This window comes from Nuphar pumila, chromosome 9 (assembly GCF_984573655.1).
Source record: "Nuphar pumila chromosome 9, dmNupPumi1.hap1.1, whole genome shotgun sequence".
NCBI classification, from domain to species: Eukaryota; Viridiplantae; Streptophyta; class Magnoliopsida; order Nymphaeales; family Nymphaeaceae; genus Nuphar; species Nuphar pumila.
This window is the reverse complement of record NC_143257.1, coordinates 122360120-122379977: the sequence shown is the minus strand read 5'-3', so window position 1 is coordinate 122379977 and position 19858 is coordinate 122360120. Positions and strand designations below refer to the sequence as shown.

The window sequence follows — 19858 nt, the reverse complement described above, 5'->3', positions numbered from 1 at the left end:
AGAGATGAGGCAAACGTGTCTACTGCTGTGCAAAGAACTCAGGAAAGTGTGATCTCTGAATCATCATTGGCTCCCGAAAGGTATAAAGGTATTGTTTACTCTCGACGTGAGAAGGAGATCTTCCCCAACCCTAATCAGGAGCTGAATTCTCCTTCTGCTTCCATTCAATCACCTGTACACAGAAGGTCTACCCGGACTCGGCATCCTAATTATAGGTGGGTTAGTTATGAGAACTTCACAATGGATTTTCAACTTTTCTTAACCGCCTTGGGCAAAGAAGATCAACCCACCACGTTTTATCAAGCAGTAAATTCTAAAAGATGTATTGAAGCTATGAACAAAAGATGTATTGAAGCTATATATGGTCTGAAACAGGCATCTCGATCTTGGTTTGATAGTTTCTCTCTAAGTAGAAAAATATGGTTTTAGTCGGTCTCTTCTTGACCATTCCTTTTTCATATTCAAATGCAAAGATATAGTTACCCTTGTTATTGATATATGTTGATGACATTATCATTACAGGTAACTCTAATGAACATATTGAACAGGTCAAAGAACTTTTGAACCATAGATTTAAGATGAAAGATCTTGGTAAACTGCGATACTTTCTTGGAGTAGAAGTTGATAGGACTCCTAAAGGTATGACACTTACTCAACATAAGTATACTGTTGATGTTCTTAGCAAGGCATGCATGACAGATTGCAAGCCTCTAAGCACACCCAATATACTTCATCAGAAACTAAGTTCCCAAGATGGAGATTTGTATGAGGACCCTGCAGGATATCGTAGGGTAGTCGGAATGCTTCAGTATCTTACCTTCACTCGACCTGACATTGTCTATTCGGTCAATCAGGTATCTCAGTTCATACATGAACCACATATTGGACATATGAAAGTTGTTAAACGCATTCTTCGATCTTTGAAGGGAACTATTGGCGATGGTCTTTTGTACAGAAAGAGTATGCATGACCATCACATGCATGAACTTCTTACTTACATAGATGCAGATTGGGCAGGAGATCTAGATGAGCGTAGATCAGTCTCAGGATATTGTGTTTTCATTGGCCTAAATCTTGTCTCCTAGAGCAGTAGAAAATAAAAGGCCATTGTCAGGTCGAGCATAAAAGCTGAATACAGATCAATGGCAGCTGCTACAGCTGAAGTGACATGGATCAGACACCTATTGGCAGAAGTAGGAGAATCGATTTCTAAAAGCATTCTCTTGTGTGACAATCAAAGTGCTATCAACATGTCATTCAATCCCATCTACCACATTCGTGCCAAGCATATTGAAATTGATCAACATTTTGTAAGACAGAAGGTCGAAGAGAAGGAAATTGAATCATAATATGTTTGGACTGCTGATCAAGTTGCTGACTTGTTTACAAAAGGACTTATCAAGGACAAATTTTGGATGTTAAAAGGTAAGTTGTTCATGGCTCAAAACCATGTGCAACTTGAGGGAGGGTGAAAATATTATCATGACTGGGTCTGGATCTCAGGATCCAGACCCAATCTGTTTTAGTTGTATTTAAACACATGCTCATTAATGACATGTAAATTCTATACTTTGTGTAAATGGTGTTTTTGTACCCTAATAAAAGTGTACGTGTGTATATCTAATAGAGAATACAGCAAACCCAAATTGAGTGGGTTTTCTGCAGCCATCGATATCTCTCTCCCTCTGTGCTTCTCTTTCTCTTGTGTTGAAGGTGGGATACCATTTCTAACAAAAAATATCAAACCATGCACGAGATGCTTGCTTTACATTGTAGATGGATTTCTTCACGAGATGCTTGCTTTACACTGTAGGTGGCTTTCTTCAAGTGGGGGATTGTGGTCTGAACATCAGCTTTAGGATATCCAGGTGAGGGTGCTTCATATATACTTCTTCATGCAAGTCTCCACGGAGAAATGTATTTTTGACATCCATTTGACTAAGTTCCCAACCATAGGTGGCAACCAAGGAAAGCATAATCCTGATGGTGGTTTGAACATCAACTTTAGGATATCCAGGTGGGGGTGTGTGATCGTTGCAAAAATTTTCCCTTTCTTTCTTCCTCCTTTTGAGGGGAAGAAGAAGAAGAAGAAGAAGAATAAGAAGAAGAAGAAGAAATTCTTTGCATGGTCTCACTTGACCTTTTGAAAAAGATGTTTTGAATTTTACTCCCCTTCATTTTGAAATTTTGCGGGAAAAATGGAGAGACGAGATTCACTCATCAGTACGAGGTTCAATCGTTCCTGACGCCTTTACCATGGGTAATTGAACCAAGGATCGAATCAATGCCTTTTGCTTTGCCTAAATTTATTTAAGTGATTATTCTGAAATCCTAAATGAACATGAAATCATGCTAGTGCTGTAATGTATGCATTTTGAAAATATTTCAGAAATCTGGATTTTCCAAGCGATTTTGAAATGGATTTGAAAATATCTTTTTCGAAATGACTTTGAAGTTCAAAAATTGATTGTTGAATTGAAAGGTTGAAATTTGAAATGGAACTTGAAATCAATTTTGAAAAATTGGAATCAGAATTTGGGATGGAAATTTGAAATGAATTTCAAACATTTGATTTTAGAATTGAATTGAAAATTGAAATAAAATTCAGAATTTTGAAATTGAATTTGTAGTGAGAATAGAATTCAAAATTTGGAATCTTGAAAAGAAATAAAGAATTTTGAACTTAACATTTGAATTTGAAATGAAATTCAAAGTTAAAATATGAAATTTAGAAACGTGAAGTTCAGAAATAAGGATTGAAAGTTGGAATTTGAAGTAAGATTTAAAACTGACTGGAATTGAAAATAAAAGATAAATCTGAATTTGTAAATGGAAGTTGAAAAATGATTTCGAATTTTAGAAATGAAAACTGTGTTTTTGAAAATTCATTTCGAAAATCACTTGGAATTTTGAAAATAACTATGGCAAATCATGATGCGACTCTATCTTAAATGATGAATGCATTAAAAGAATTTGTTTAAAAGTTAGAATTTAAAAACAAATTTCATTCTTTAATAGAATTGAAATAAGATTAAATTTTAATACATTCATGATTATGATCGCAAAAATATTCTAATCTAATCTTTATTTGAATTTTAAGAAAGAATAAAATAGTTTTTTTTGTGCTTTTATAGAATTAAAGCCAAATTAAATTTTCATATATTCATGACTATGGTCACAAATATATCTTGATTTAATCTTCACTTTTAATTCTGATAAAAGAAAAAAATGCATTTTTGAAAATATGATGTTTTTCAGAAATGACCTAAAGTGTAGGTCGAATTTTATTCTATAGAAAATAAAAATCCTAAGTATTGTTCGCATTTTGATTATGGTCATAAATGCGAATCATTTACTTAGGGTTATTTACCTCCTATTAGAATGGTGCACATGCCATTCGTGTTTTTCCATAGTGCTTTTTGAAGAATAAAATAAAATGAAATGTCACAAGCAATTATGTGAACTATATGCTCATACTTTCTATTCTTAACAGAAAATTAGAAATTCTCATTAATATGAAATTTATTACAATCTTGAATTGAAATTGAATATTGAAATTCCTAATTTATGAAAGGAAATCAGGATCTCCCATGCTTTCCTGCAAACATGAGATAGCACAAGGTAATAGAAAATGCAAAATATAGAAAGAAATTGAAAATGATATGTTAAAACCAATATGCGTATGATTGTGCCTATGCTTTAATGGAAATGCATATGCATGTGTGAAGATGCAATGCCTCTGCATGAATGAGATGCATGTGCATTTATCTAAGTTCAATGCATATGTTTATAAAGAAATGCATGTGCATTTGCCTAAGTGCAATGCTTATGCTAAATGAAAGAATGCATATGCATTTGCCTAAGTGCAATGCTTATGCTAATGAAGGAATGCATAAAAACCTGAGCATGCTGTGAGTGCATATGAAGCTACAGTAGCTCATAGGATGCTGTGAATGCGTATACTATCATGCAATGCAATGGAACATAAGAAATGAAATGCAGGGAATGAAGGGCAAGCACATGCTGACATACAAACACAAGAAATGAAAAGGTTGAGGCTGATGACCATGCAACATGCATCGTATATACTACAGGGTGATCAACTCAGCCATTCGAATCAGCTTACCATAGCGTAGTAGATTTGTGAATCACTTTCAACAGCCATAAGCCGATTTGCTGCGGCATTGGCAAATGAATTTCAGTGACATGTGACTTTTGGCAATATCAACCCATTGATTTCAGCACATTAACCAGCAGATTTTACATAACCTTTAACTAATGAACTTCTCACAGTATCAAGATAATTCCAACACAGCATAACAAGGTAATCCCAGCCAGCACACTGATTTCAATAAAAGTAAAACAATGAATCAACAAAACAACACAGCAAATTGATTTGTCAATTGATTTCTGCAAATCGATTTCTCAAAATGGTTGTACACTGCACAGTAAGTCGGCTTCACACAGCACCTCAAGGGGGGCTTTTACAGTAAATCACGACGATTTTACAGTAAGTCATTGTGATTTTTACTCAGAAAATCAGGGTGATTTTACACAACAACAAAGCATATGTTTACTCATCAATCAAAAGTCTGATTTCAACTCAACCAGGCATCCGACTTTGGATCGGCAGAACATGGATTTAACAATCAATAAGGTAAAACACATTCCACAGTAAACTGGATACAGTGAATGTAATCACGTGCACATAGTGAAATGAGTGCAGTGAGGATGGTAAGGTATACATGGTGAGATGAAATGAATATAGTAAGCATGATATACAGAGAGAAAAGAAAAAAAGGTATGAAGTGGATATGCAATGAATGCATAGAGGATGTTGACGAATGCAGATGTAGAAATGCAATACGATGCTACCTGCTGATGATACAAAACATGCAAATGCAACGTATTACTCAGATAAAATCATACAATCTTATCCCATCATTTTAAAATTTAAACATGCGTATGCATATCTCACATCATTTAGAAACCAGTGAAAGTTCAAATAGAACCTATACATAGCTCATAGCACACAGCACGACCTGCTATAGATCGCGTTCATACCACAAAAGCTCAGGTTTAGACATTGGCAGATCGATGCAGGTAGACAATGACTAAGTATTGGAGTGTGTAGGTAATGTGCAGGTGTGCAGGAAATGAAGTAGTGATATGGAGGTGGATCAAAACAATATGCAGATGCGTACAAAGGACGATGGAGTATGTGGCGATTGATGAGATTAAATCAGACCAATTGCAGCAGGAAAAAGGCATTCAGAGTGCAGGAATCAGGGTGATTTTTACCCAGTATATCCAGGTGTTTTCAGTACAACACATCAAGGTATTGATGCGCAGGAAGCAGGAGGATTTCGCATAGCAACTCGATTTCATCAAATCGATTGCACATAGCACAGCAATGCTATGCCTACGCAACAGATCAACGCGCGACAGCTTATGCAAAGACACAAAACAAAAAAAACAAAATGAAAATCTAATTTCATGGCAGGATAAACCATTTTCATCGTAAAATCACTCTGCTCTCGTAGCAAAACAACTCAAGTTATTATGCAGATGTCACGGCAGATCGAATAGGAGTAGTTGCTATAAATCCGATATGGGATTAGGCTTCGGTACTGTGCATAAGCTGATAATCACATAATCGTTGTTCACTTAGACCATTTCACACGTTACTTGATGCACTCAGATGCAGACTTGCGAACTGAAGCTAATACAATAAGGTATATGCACAGGGTACAGTGAAATGCAACAGAACCAAAATGATGCAAATGCCGATTCAATGAAGACGTATGGATGAAGGTTGAAAGGATATAAATGTGGAATCAAAATGCGATGAATATGACAGTGCTCCCACATTGAAGCCTCTCGGTGAATATGAACATAATGGAACATCTCAGTGAAGGTGCGCATGGTGAAGTATCTTCAATGGATGGACATATGGTGAGGCATATTCAATGAATGGGCAGGAAATGAATTAAACTGAAAGGGGTATGCAATGATGTGATATGAATGACAATGCCATCGCCAACCGAATGCAACTAAGATGAAATGCAACGTATGATGAATACAAAGGGATAGAACACAGTGAAACAAGAATGAGCAATAAAATCAAAAGAGAATACTGGGATGATATTGAATGAAACTTGGGCGCCAAGAGGATGAATGACTGAAACGACAGGTGATATTGGCAAGTGTGAACCTAATATAAGGTGCATTATGCTAGGCAGGTAGATCAAATGAAAGCTAACAGGTGAGATGCCGTGTTGGGTGCTAAAGGTGAGTCGAAAACAAGGGAAACGATGATGCTAACCCGATGCTATGCAATAAAACCGAAAGAACATAATGCACGGATGAGATGTAAAAGTATGACTATGTAATGTAACAGAAATTGAATGCAGCGGGGGAGCAAATAACGATTCAATGAAGCATTCACAAAAATTGTAAGCAAATGCAAGAAGGAACAACAAAAACATAACAAGGAATTACAAAACAAAAAGAAAAAGAAAAGAAGATAATAACCCACAAAAAAAGGGGTGGGGGGCAGCATTCTATTGCAAAATGCAGATCGATGCTGCTATAGGCAGATCGATGCTACATCTGGTGCTTCCGATGAATAAAGGAAAATGAAATTAAGGAAATAGCATTGCAAAACCGAAAAAAAACAAAAAAAAAATGCTTAAGATATGAATTGAAAGAATATCAAAGAGGGAGAGGAGATGATTCTCACCGTGACTATTGCAGCAAGGCTGGTCTCCTTCAGTCGATCAGGAAGAGGAAAACCAGAGAAAGAAGGAGAAAGAGAGGAAAAAGGAAGAAGGAGAAGAAGAGAGGAAGGGGGAAAGGAAGGGAAAAGGAAGGGAAGGGGAAAAGGGAGAAGAGAGATCGGGAGAGCTCGTTGTGCAGTGCTCGATGGTGCCCGATTGCAATGCTCGATGATCCTCCCCTCACCTCCGATGGTGGTTATAAAGGGGAGGACCATTACAAAATTGTCAAAAATGGTCCTTTAAGGTTTCAAAAAATTTCTAAAATAAGGTTTTAATTACAAGGATTTTTCAAAAAGGGGGGTGAAGCTACTTTCTGAATTTTTTTCTTTTATATTTTTAAAAGAAAAACCTAAAAATACGAGGGAGGGGATCCAGATGAAGTTTTTAAGAGGTTTTGTAAAATATTTGCTTTGAAATTTGAGATTTTACCAAAAGAGAGCTTTTGTGAAATAGCAGAAATAATTCTAAAAATTGAGTTTCAAAACGGATTTGGATCCGAGATTTTGAGCAAATATCGAGTTTGGATCTCGAACTGAGGAAATGAAATGAGGAATGGATCCTAATGGAGATTGGATCTGGGTGACATACCTGAGCCAATACAGAGAATTGATTTTGGATTTTTTGAAAATAGAAGATCCGGGCTCAGAATTGGATTTGAATATCTGATCTGGATCCGAGATTGGGTCAAATATAGAAAATGAAATTGGATTTCGGATCTTCAACAAGGAAGTGAATCCGAGAATTAACCAGAAATTGACCTAATTGCTCAGAAGGTGGGTGTTAAGGGTAAAAAGGGAATTTTTGAAAATTTGAAAATTTTGGGGTGTCTTCATATATACTTCTTCATGCAAGTCTCCATGGAGAAATGTATTTTTGACATCCATTTGACTGAGTTCCCAACCATAGGTGGCAACCAAGGAAAGCATAATCCTGATGGTTCCCATTCTCACTGTAGGATTGAACATCTCGTTGAAATCCAATCCGTGCTCTTGTGTGTATCCTTTGGCAACCAACCGCGCCTTGTATCTTTTTATGCTACCATCTGCCTTGTACTTTATATTGTACACCTATCAACACCCAACTATGTTTTTGTCAGTGTTGAAAAGCAGTCACCATTCACGACTGATCCAAACCCAATTCGCGTTTATTTAGATTACACATTTAAGCACATGTTCATTAAGTTCATTAATGGCATATTGTAAATTCCTCTTGTTGTGTAATGGGTATTTTCGTACCCTAGTAATTGTAACATCCTATATCTAATGAAAAGCCAATACTGCAACCTCTGATAAAAAAGAGGATTCTGCAACTCTCACGTGTTTTCCCTTCAACCTGTGCTCAGCCTTGCGTACGACAGGAGGAATCCATGATTTCCATCATGGTATCAGAGCATCAGATCCAAATCCAAAGGTTCATGATCTTCTTATGAACGGTAAAGCTTCCTCATCTCCTAGATCTTCTTCTTTCTTCTACCTCTTTTCTTACCGATTTTCTCTTTTATTCTTCTTATCATTCAAGTAATGTGTTCCTCCTTTACGGTTCCTCCATACAAAACCCAACGTATTTCTCTTCTCTCATCTTAGATTCTTTGTTTGCTGATTTCCTATTCATGTTTCCATATTGTCTCACTGTTGCACGTGTTATATATTATCAGCTTTAGAAAATCATGCAAGATTGGATTTGAATCATTTGATCTTTGCGTGATTTCAAAGCTTCAATAAGATCACGTCATATTCTTTTGCATCTTGAGGGCACATCCGACTCAGATCTGGAAGTGATCCCATATTTGTCTTGTTTTCTATCTGTTTTGCACTAGATTTGTCTTGTTTCCTATCTGTGCAATCTGTTTTGCACTGCTTGCCTATATTCTCTCATATTCTTAAAGAAAATATGTTATTTCCAAGGTAACGTGCCCCTTTGATTGAGTTTTAATTCAGAAGAGATTCTCACTGCATAGTTCTGGTTTCCTGCCTCGGGTAAAAAAAAGGACGGTGGGATCAGAATTCTCTGATATTAAGTTTTTGTTCTGAATTTTATTATAATTCAATAGCTACTGAATTTTATTACATCTCTTATTCCCTATTATTCCATATTCCTTCTTATTTCTTTTTGGTTTTGATAGAATATGGACTCCTTTCCTCACTCTCAGCCTGGTTTTTCCTCAAACTTTCTTAGTCAACTCGTGTATGAGAAACTGACCAATTCCAATTTCCTAACTTGGAAGCGACAAATCATACCATTCATAAGAAGTCAAGACCTTTCTTGACATTTGGATGGTTATGTTCCTGTTCCTCCAGAGTTCATACCACAAGAAAAGAATGGTGAGGGAGATCTTTCTATTACCTATGTTAGAAATCCAGAGTATGTATCCTGGATAAAGCGAGATCAGGCGTTGGTCGCCTATATTACTTCTACATTGTCACAAGTAGTACTTGTGGCAATTCCGGATGACTGCTCCGCACTGCAATTATGGCACCGATTGGTTCAGACATATTCTCAAGTTTCTCAGGCCAGAGTATTATTTTTAAAGAAAGAGTTTCAAATGCTGAGGAAGGACTCCATGACTATCATGGAGTACTTGAACAAAATGAAGACCATTACAGATCAGTTGGCCATCGTGGGATGCGTAGTTAGCGACAAAGATATGGCTCAACAAACTTTGAGTGGACTCGGATCAGATTATCATATGATGGTTACTTCTTTATTGTGTCTGCCAGATTTACCTACATTTGAAGATTTTCGTGCCAAGCTTTTACAATATGAGATGACCTTGAAGGGTTTTTCTGAAGATACTCATGCCCAAGTTGGAGCACACGATGTCCTTGCCACAGGAGTTGCCTATGGACGAGGATGTGGTAGGTTTGATTTTCGGAAAAGAGGGGGTCAAGAAAGAAATGGACAAGGAAGTCGTGGCATACTACCTACACCCAATATTTCACCCAATGGGCAAAGGTAAAGATCAATACCCACCTGTTTTCTATGCAATAAAAAGGGGACATATCAAAGCTAATTGCTGGTTTAATCCTCAAAATAAAGGCAAACAACCAGGGACCAACAAAGGGCCAAATAAATTGAAGAATAGTGGTGAAGTCAAGGAGTTGTTATTATCTGCTTTAGCTTAATTGAATTTAAAACAAAATGATCAGGTCCCTTGTTATGTTGATTATGGTGCAGCCACTCATGTCACTGGTGATGCTGGTAAGCTCCTAACTCTTATTCTTTATGCTGGTAGAAATAGTATAGTCACTGGAGATGGGTCTCACCATCATATTTCTCACATTGAAAACTTTGTAATTCCTATATCTACTTCTTCTCTTTCTCTTTCAAATGCCATTTATGCTCCAAATATCAAGAAAAATATTGTTTCTGTGTCTAAGCTTATAGATGACATCAATGCTTCAGTTGAGTTTACTCTTTTTTTTTTGTTCGTGTCAAGGACCTTCATACGAGAGAAACGTTCGCCGAAGGAAAACGACAAGGGAATATGTACGTGTTCCAAGAGAATCCTTTCACCTTGAAGCAAGCAAATCCGTGGTGCAAGCGAATCCGTAGTGCAAGCAAATCTCTCGACCGAACGACCATTGTGAACCGACCTTATGTTTCGATAATTACTAGCCTGCGGGTACGCACAGGCAAAACGTAGAAACAACTGAGACTAGTTCGGGCGTCTGTTATTCTATGTATTTTCAATAACCCGAATAGCTAGTTGAGTTCGCTCCAAAGGGACGACTTTAGCCGAGAGAGGATTCCCCAAAGGAAGCTGTGCCACGGATACATCCAACTTCTGCAGAAGTGGTGAGCTAACTAATGTAGCCCCTTTCCCCTAACTCCAATGACTGGGGAGGCCGAATCAAATGCCCGTAGGGTGTATGTTAACAACCTGTCCATTGGAGTTTGTACCGCTCTCTCCTCTCCCTTGACAGACACATAGAAGCGAATAGGTACGTTAGGGGTTGCTTAACTAACGACCCATTCTATGTTGTGGTTTTTAAACCACTCGAGCATCTTGCCTATGAAGGCGAATGTGAGGTCATTTATGTGATTACAACATTTTTCATTTAGCGTTGTTCGAGGTCGCACGACCGTCTCATCCGATCATCGCAGTACTAGACGTGTCGTGCATCACTACAAGTACTCTAGGATGAAGGGGGTATAACTCATCAATAGAAGCCTCAACAGGAGTGTTTCACAAAGATGTAAAGTTTATCAACTTTACTTTATCTTTTGAAACAACAGTACCTTTTGCCAACATTATGCATGTGATTATCTCGAATCACATCTGCTATCGGGGTATCTACATGTCTCGCATGACTCGATACTGGCCTCGATAGACGGGATACGAGTTTCTCAACAGAACACCTGCTAAGAAGTTCGCTCGAACCTCCAATTCAGGATCACCCGAGATAAGCCAAAAAGGCGAGCAGAACCAGCCAATCACATCCTTCCAAATGCTTCGATTTTGAGCAGTCTTTGATGCTTTTGCGCAGATCCCTAAAATCTCAAGTCGACTCTGCAGGACTGCGCACACGAAGAGCCAGGATCCTTGCGAGGTATCCCTCTCCTTAGACGAGGATGTGTCACTCGCTCCCGACTGAACTCTTGTCGCAAGAGGGAGAGTGGTAAATGCCCCTCGCATCCTCCACGAGGATGCCTTTAAGACATACGCAAAGAGCAAGAACCTGCACGTCATCTGCAATAGCAAGGCAATACCTACACATATGCAAAAGCAAGAGCCTAGCGCAAAGCGCGACGACAAAGTAAAGACTGTAAGCAGGAGTGCAACGCAGAACCTTTGCGCGATGCGCAACGGCAAAGTAAAGGACAAGGATCGCGAAACCGCGTCCTTAAGTTAAATGCGTACTCGTATAAATATATATGATATATATATGCATATATATATATTTATTTGTCCTTTTTAGTTAATTGAACTCAATTCAATTGTCCAAGTCTTCTATGCAATCTTCCCTTACCTTTGGGAGTTGCAAGCTTGCTGGCGTCTGCGAGTGTAAGCGGTGGACGGCTTGGGTCGCGGAGCACGAGCTGCAAAAGTAACGATCTTAGCAAGCTACCACCAAAAATAGAAAGTCAGGAGTATTGTCGTCGTCCTGACATAAAGGAAGCAGAGGCAGGGGCATCGTGCACATGCACACCTGCTATAAGCGCAAGAAACAGGGACAGGGGCTGCGAGCCCCTGCTGACTTGCTGTTAGCAAACAACGGGGAGGCAGGGTTGCGCCCTTGCCTCATGAAGGCACGAGGGAGGCCGAGGCATCGCCCTGCTTGCCAGCAGAGCAAAGAGACAAGGGACCAAGCCCCCACCCATCAGCACAAAGGAGAAGGCAGGAGGCTTCGCCTCTGCCTGCCGAATACACCAAGAGGCAGGGGCTTGGCCCCTGTCGGTCGAGCACGTAAACAAGCAGGGGGCAAAGCCCCTGCTTGACGCCCGAGAAGAGGGAGCAGGGAGAGGCTCGACCCCCCTCCCCTACCATACCAATAAGCAGGGAGGGGCTCGGCCCCTCCTGCATATTGCGAAGGCAGGGAGGGTCGAGCCCTCCCCTGTGAAGATCGAAGGCAAGGAGGGTCGGACTCTCCTCTGCGCACGTAAATAGGGGAACCGAAAAAAGGGCCAGGGGCCTATGGCCCCTGCCAGGGAAATGAACAAAAAGGAAAGAGGCGCAGGGGCCAACAGCCCCCATGCGGCTCTTGGAAGCGGAGGCAGGGGCCAAAAGCCCCCGGTTGGCGTGCTAAACAGGGAAACGAGATAGGGGCCAAAGGCCCCTGTCGGTTTCTTAGAGGAACAGGAAGCAGGGAGGAGGGGCTCGGCCCCTCCCCTGCCGTAGCAGAGAGCAGGGAGGAGGGGCTCGGCCCCTCCCCTTCCGTAGCAAAGAGCAGGGAGGGGTCGTGCCCCTCCCCTGCTAAAAGGGGGCACGGGGAGGGGGTTTGACCCCTCCCGTGGCCACACAGAGAGGTGAGGGAGAGAGAGAAGAGACAGGAGAAAATAGGGGAGAAGAGGCGTACCTGAGGCTGCCGGAAGGAGGGGGTCCTCGATGGGGTTGCTCGGCAACGCAGAGGCCGACGAGGAGGGTCGCAGGTGGCGGCGACAACGAAGGTCGAGTACGGAGGCATCGCCGACGAGGTCGCAGAGGGGAGGCTCGAGCAGGCTGCCGGCGATGCGATTGTCGGAGCTCAGAGGCCGCCTGTCGGCTTCGATCGCCGGCGTCTCCAATCGCAGGCGACAACGACAGAGAGACGCAACAGAGGGGAGAGAAGGGGAATCGAGAGGTCGAGAGTGCAGGAGAGAGACAACGAGGGGGGGTTTCATATTTGAAACCCCCCTGCCTTGTTTTCTAAAGAAGGCTCGAGGGAGGCAGTGAGGCTGTGTCCGACCGCCTCTCCTTTTGGATCCGGGTCGGGTCCAAATCTAGATCCGACCCGGGTCGAATTTTTTTTTTCATTTATTACATACAAAGACTCAGGAAAGTGTCATTTCAGATCCCCTCTTGCCTCCCGAAAGGTATAAAGGCATTGTTTACTCTCGATGTGACAAGGGGACTCTCCCCAATTCTGATCAGGAGATGCATTCTTCTTCTGTTTTTACTCCATCATCGGTTCCCAGAAGATCCACTCGACCCCGACATCCTATTGATCGATGGGTAAGTTATGAGAATTTCACTATGGATTTCCAACTCTTCTTAACCTCTTTAGGTAAGGAAGATCAACCCACCACGTTTTACCAAGCAGCAAATTCTAAGCGATGGATTGAAGCTATGAATGAAAGATGTGTTTTCAACATCTCAAAGGTGTACAAGATTTCCTTAGTTGTATCTGGAGATGCTGTCTGTGAAACAAATAAATTGGTTGTGGTAGAATTCATTGACTATTGATTGTCTTTGGTAGTCTCTGCATGCATCAGTGTCCGAGATGGACAGAAGATAAATGATGTGTGGCTCAGAAAACAGGACTATACATATGCAGACATGTGCACATGCACATACACATATGCACACACACAATGAGGTTTTATTCCCTTATATTCCTTTTTCGAAGAACACCCTTGTTTTTGCAATGAATGGAGGAATGTCTCCTATTAGGAGCATAAGATATCTAGAGCAGGTAAGTCAGTTGTTGTGGCAGGTGCATGTGTGAATGCAATGCTAGGAATATCTAGGTGGACAATGCTGAGTTCATGAACTTACCTAGTCAGTGGAGTGCAATTTGCAGCTCAATTGTTCAACCTTGTGGCTTTCTTGAGTTCTTGGGGGCTAGTTTGCTGATGCCCTCGCTAGCTTAAGTTTTTTCCTTTAAACTATTTCTGCTACGAAATCTTAATGCACATCACATAACATGAAGACTATGCAATGCCCAGCAGCATCAACCACTGTCCAGTTTATGACAATCTTTGTGCCAGGGTCGTCCAACAGTTATAAATCTTGAAGTCTGTAATCTAAATCCATGGGATATGATGAGGGATTGGAACATTCTATGAGAAGGCATATGCATAGCATGTACTAATAGATCCCCTCATGTTCAGGATCTGCTATGATATTGTAAATCCTACCTTTTATTTTTGGTATAGATGTTTTGGAACTTGTTCTTTTGAGCTGATACTGTGTGTACAGGTAGCTGAACGTGCCCTTTTCCTATGGAACAATGATCACATAGTCAGCTTGATAGCTCAAAATCGTAATGTAATTTTCCCCATCATCTTTGAGTCACTGGAGGAAAATATACAATCTCATTGGAATCAGGCAGTTCATGGGCTGACTCTGAATGTCCGTAAGATGTTCTTGGAGATGGACAATGATCTATTCCTTGAATGCCAGCATCAGTATCTAGAGAAAGATGCGAAGGCAAAGGAGTTGGAAGAACAACGTGAATTGATATGGAAAAGACTCGAGGCAGAGGCAGCAGCCAAGGCAAGAAATGTGGAAATGGTGCTGGTAAGTTAAGGGAACTTAGTTTCTTCACTGCAATGGTGCTTCTGGATTTGTTGGAAGGACCTAAATTAATGTATGGAATGATGGTTGTTCAAAGTTCGATGGTTTTAATTGTATCAAGGGTCAGTGGTGGCCTGCAGTTTACGAATTTCCCCCTTTTTCTTCTCTTCTACTTGAAGGTTTTTACATTGCAAACCGGATGCAATGTCTGACAAGAACATTAGTTCTTGATTGAGAGGGCTCAATGGATGCAACCAATCCGTTCCTCATGGAATCTGTAGAATTTTTTTTTGTAACATCATGTTTAGAAATACATATCGTTTTTTCTTGAACAGAGAAATAGTATATGTTGTCATTTCTGAGCTCTACGTCTTTCTTGCTCTGTAGCTTCCTTGGGGGAATAAGTTTTGCTTTCTTACTCATTTTGTTGTTTCATGTAAAGTTTTTTCCTGGATTTTCTTGTTCTTGTTTTCGTAATATCAAATCGACTCTGATTTATTTCTCTACTGCTATTGCACTGCTACTTTTTGTCAGGAATGTGGTGGCCTGAGGCGTTGTCTTGATCTGATGATCCCATATTTGAGTTGGTCCAATTTAGCTGTACCTGAATCTGAATTAAATCCAACCTACTTAAATCTTGCCAGGATCCCCTGCTTTATATGGATATAAAATTGATTTTTTTGATTAATTTTGCAGAAAATGACCATACTGTCCTTGCAAAATGACATGTTTTATGAAATGCCACAGAATTTGCAAAATCCACATGTCCCAAATTGCAATGCTCAGCTTTTTTAGGACCTTTTTACCCTTCGCACAAGTGAACCTCTTAAGGTTCGCGCTGATATATCGGTACATTAGGATATCACAAACTTTTATTAAAAAGTAGATTCACATGATAATTGCTTAGACTTCATGAATTTCAAATAAACAAATTTGTGAATCTTGATAGTTTTCATCTCTGCAAAGTAGTTTTACACATCACAAGCATTTTTTTGGTTTTGCAACACCCATGCAAACTTGCTTTGATTGAAATGTTCTACCTCGGAAAGTTTGTTCTATGCATTTGCGAATCTAGAACATGTAGGTCATGCAAAACTTCTCTAACTGAAAACTTGTGCAAATTCGCAAATACCCTATGACATTCACGTATATAGTATGACTTTTGCGAGCCACCGTGCGAATACTCCTTAAGTAATTAATCCTCTAGAAGGTTCACAAATGTGTGGTGACATTTGCATATACATGATGTGAATGTTCATGAATGTCGTACTCTAAAACGAACTTTGCAAATAATGTGCTAACTTCGAATATAACGTATGACCTTTGTAAAGCATTTTTGTGAATCTTCTTAGACGAAATTTGCCTATTGTTGTGGATGCCGTCATGACTTTTGCATTTTTCATTGCGAATATGTTATGTATATGCGAAACTATTGACTAAATTGTAGAATTGTCGGACATTTGCAAAACTTGAGAATGATTGCAATGTGAATTTCTCATGCTTTTGCGAAATTTTGCATGAGCATTAAATGCGACCCTTCGATTGAAAATAATGGTCCCCCTAAAGCCATTTTTGCATAAACCAAGGTTTTTTGTAGTCTTTAACATTCTTCCTCTCGATAAAAATTTTCAACTACTATTTTCGGTGATTCATCGATGGCACTTCATCAATGACTTTTGAAAAATCATCGATGAATTTTTATGGTAAGCACATCTTTAACTGTTTAATCCATTATTTTTTAAAATTGTGACAATCTTTATGGTAAGCACATCTTTAACTGTGACACATCTTTATGGTAAGCACATCTTTAACTGTTGAATCGATGGCACTTCATCAATGACTTTTGCATTTTTCTTTAACTGATGAATTTTTCAAGTTATCTTTGCATGTTTAATAGTTTATTCTATTTTTTTTGTTTAAATCATTTTCATGTGAATGTTTGTTTGTTGCTTTGTTTTATTAACAATTAGTATGCCTCTATCTTCGGATTTAGTTGTGTATCTGTTGCAAATCCTTTATTATAAACATGAGTAGGAAATATTTGCATCATTTTGAGGTCTTTTTTTTTTGCATTTTTAATCATTTATTCTGTTTGTTTTTTGTAATGTTTTATTAATATCATGTTCCTTGTTTTTATTGTTCGCTTGTTTATGTTTATTTTTTATTTTGTTGTAAAAAAATCTGAATTTGTTTATTACAAAATGACGATTGAAAATATTGTCTCGAAGGGGTCACACTCGCACCATATGCTATTGTTGAAATACAATAAAAAAATTAAAGATGAAAAATTACACGTTGGGTGATACTTTCTACTATGAAGTACAAAGTAGGCTTGAAAAGTGGATAGAGAGGAAGGCTACTTTATGGCCAAAAGCTGGGTGTTCGACATTTTTCATAAAAAATGCAACATCAATTAGCTGAACTAAAAATCTACATTCAACCAAGCGGTAACTAATACCTTCAGTTTTGCCCAAATCTATGGTTGAATCTGCAAAAAAAGTAGTTGATGAGTTTATGTTTGTCATCTCAAAAGCATTTAAGGAAAAGGATGGGGACTCATGTATGCAGTCGATAGTGAAGAAGTTCGAGCCATTGGCTCAGTTTAAGGTTGTCGCTAACCTCAATGCTTGACTACAAGAAGCTGAAGACGTGGCCACTTGCAGTGGTGAGATGAAGAGGGACAATGTGAAGAATAGAGAGGAAGGATCTTGTCCAAGGGTGGATAAGGTACATCAACAAGTGGAGAACAGAGAAGTTGAAAGTGCCAAGGTGGAGATTGATATCAAGAGCCCTCAGAAAGTGATGGAAAGTGAGGGTCTTTTGGCTGGATCAGTTATTCAGCCAAAGGTTAAGGCTGAGATGCAGAGTGCACAGGAGGATGCTCAGAGGAAGAGGTCGCAACGACAAATAAGGTTTAGTGCTTATGAACAAGTACTCATTTCATTTGTTATTTTTTATATGCATGTTTGTAAGATATTTGCAGTCATTGTCAATTTTATATTCAATCGTTGATTAAATTATCATATATATGTATATGAAGCATGTTTTTAGAGCAACTAGTTTGATTATTGCAGTTTAATTTTTAAAATGCTATATATATATATATATATATATATATATATATATATATATATATATATATATATATATATATATATATATACACATGTGTATATGTGTGGATCATGTTTGTAAGATAACTATGTTGAATATTGAAATTCATTGATTAATTTGTAGTATATGTTTGAAGCTTGTTTATAGGATAACTAGTTTGAATATATATATTTATTAAATTAACATATACATATGTATATGTACATGTATATGTATATGTATATGTATATGTATATGTATATGTATATGTATATGTATATGTATATGTATATGTATATGTATGCACGTGAAATATATTTTTAGGATAATTTGTTTGAGAGAGAGAGATCCAATCTTTAAAACATTATGTATGTGTGAAGCATGTTTGTAAGATAATTAGTTTGAATATGCAAATGTACTTCATTATTTGTGGAAGTTGTTTTTGAACTGAAGTTATTGTATATTTAAGTGAGATTCACATGCACCTAACATGTAAAGGTCGTCATGTTTGCAACTTTCATATCATGTATTTATGAAAGTACTCTATTATATAAGGATGTCGTTTATCTTACGAGCTCCGCATAAGAACTATCCCATGCATTTGTGAATTTTCTCTGTTGGCTAACTAAATATGTTGTTTTTTATGTTTGCAGAAGGAATATGACCTTGTTAATATTATCCTGAAAAACCTAACTATAAGCAATTTACATAATATTAAAAATTTATAGAACATTAAAAATTTTGGCAAATTTATATCTGATGTGTCAAATCTATATCTCAAAAAGCAAAATAAAATATTTATTAATGAACCATTCTATCAAATTATGTCAAATTCACAATAACAACCAACAATTATACCCTAGAATTGTCTACAACTCAGCTTCCTAAGCAAGGTCATCTGACACCTTATCGTCTGATGTCTCCTTCTACTCTCCCTCTACTTTTTGTTTGACCTTTAAATATTTTTTTATTTTTTCCTCCCCTTCAACCTTCTTTTGGGCCATCACTTTTTTCTTCTTCCTCAGGCTTTTGACCATACCTTTCCTGTAGTTTGTTGTATCATCCTGAAAATAAGATTATTAGCAAACAATTAACTATAAATTGCATCCAAAAAATACTAATATAAGTATGCATCATCCTTAAGCACATAAAAATTTGTTTGTTCTAAACGTAAATATAAGTATGCAAAGTTGTCCAACAGATACCTTGTCATATTCTTAAAAAAGATACGACAATTTGTAGGCCTCTAAGAAGGAAAACCCCCATCTCTCATCAATTTTGCTTCGACCATTTATTGTGAACAATTAATATTAAGCAATTAGTTTCTATTAGTTGATAAAAAAATAAGAAAACTATCACTTTCGATGATCATTGAGAAATACGAGGTAAGGTAAATGATCTTTGATAGTTTTGTTCCTGCTTTCATATCTTAAATGTGGTACTATTGAAGTCTTTCTATGAATCTTTTAGATGCTACATAATCAAAATACATGATACATTCACTTAAGATTCAAATGAGTTGACATAAAAATATAATAATCAAATATGTAAACTCAACTCTTAAGTCACTGCTCAACATATGTCTTCGCATAAATCATGCTCTTCTAGCTCTTTTTGATGATGCACATCTTGTTTATTCTTATCAACTTGTTTTCATGACCAATTGAAATTAAATATAAACACAAACATGTTAGTACCACTGATTGTATACACACTTGTTACATTTATTATACACTTTACTACAATTGGACCCTTGCTTGGGGATAATGATTTGGTTTCCTTTCTACTGCCACATTCTTTATATGTATATATCACAAAATGCCTAAGATATACATAGAATATATAAGACATTAGAACAATTTATTAAAAACTCTAGATAAATATAAAGAAGCAATTCATTAAACAACTTTAAACAAATACACATTGCAAAAATAGGTAAACATACATACTGATATTCGTGCTTTCGCCTGTTGTGGTCAACCTCACTATATACATTACACTTGTATGACATAACATCCTTGTGTTATATTCTTCATCTTTTCATCTTAGG

At 38.0% G+C, this 19858-nt stretch overlaps 1 protein-coding gene across 3 annotated transcripts in view; it reads left to right on the top strand.

Moving 5' to 3' along the window:
- Positions 1 to 15055, top strand: part of LOC149829188 (serine/threonine protein phosphatase 2A 57 kDa regulatory subunit B' beta isoform-like) — a 43307-nt gene extending 28252 nt beyond the window's left edge. For all 3 annotated transcript variants that reach the window (XM_090017954.1, XM_090017955.1, XM_090017956.1), the window contains exon 3: positions 14398 to 15055. In XM_090017954.1, coding sequence (XP_089874080.1) covers positions 14398 to 14727 — 330 coding nt within the window. In that variant the 3' untranslated portion in view covers positions 14728 to 15055. The remainder of the gene's footprint in view (positions 1 to 14397) is intronic.
- Positions 15056 to 19858: the final 4803 nt, after the last annotated feature.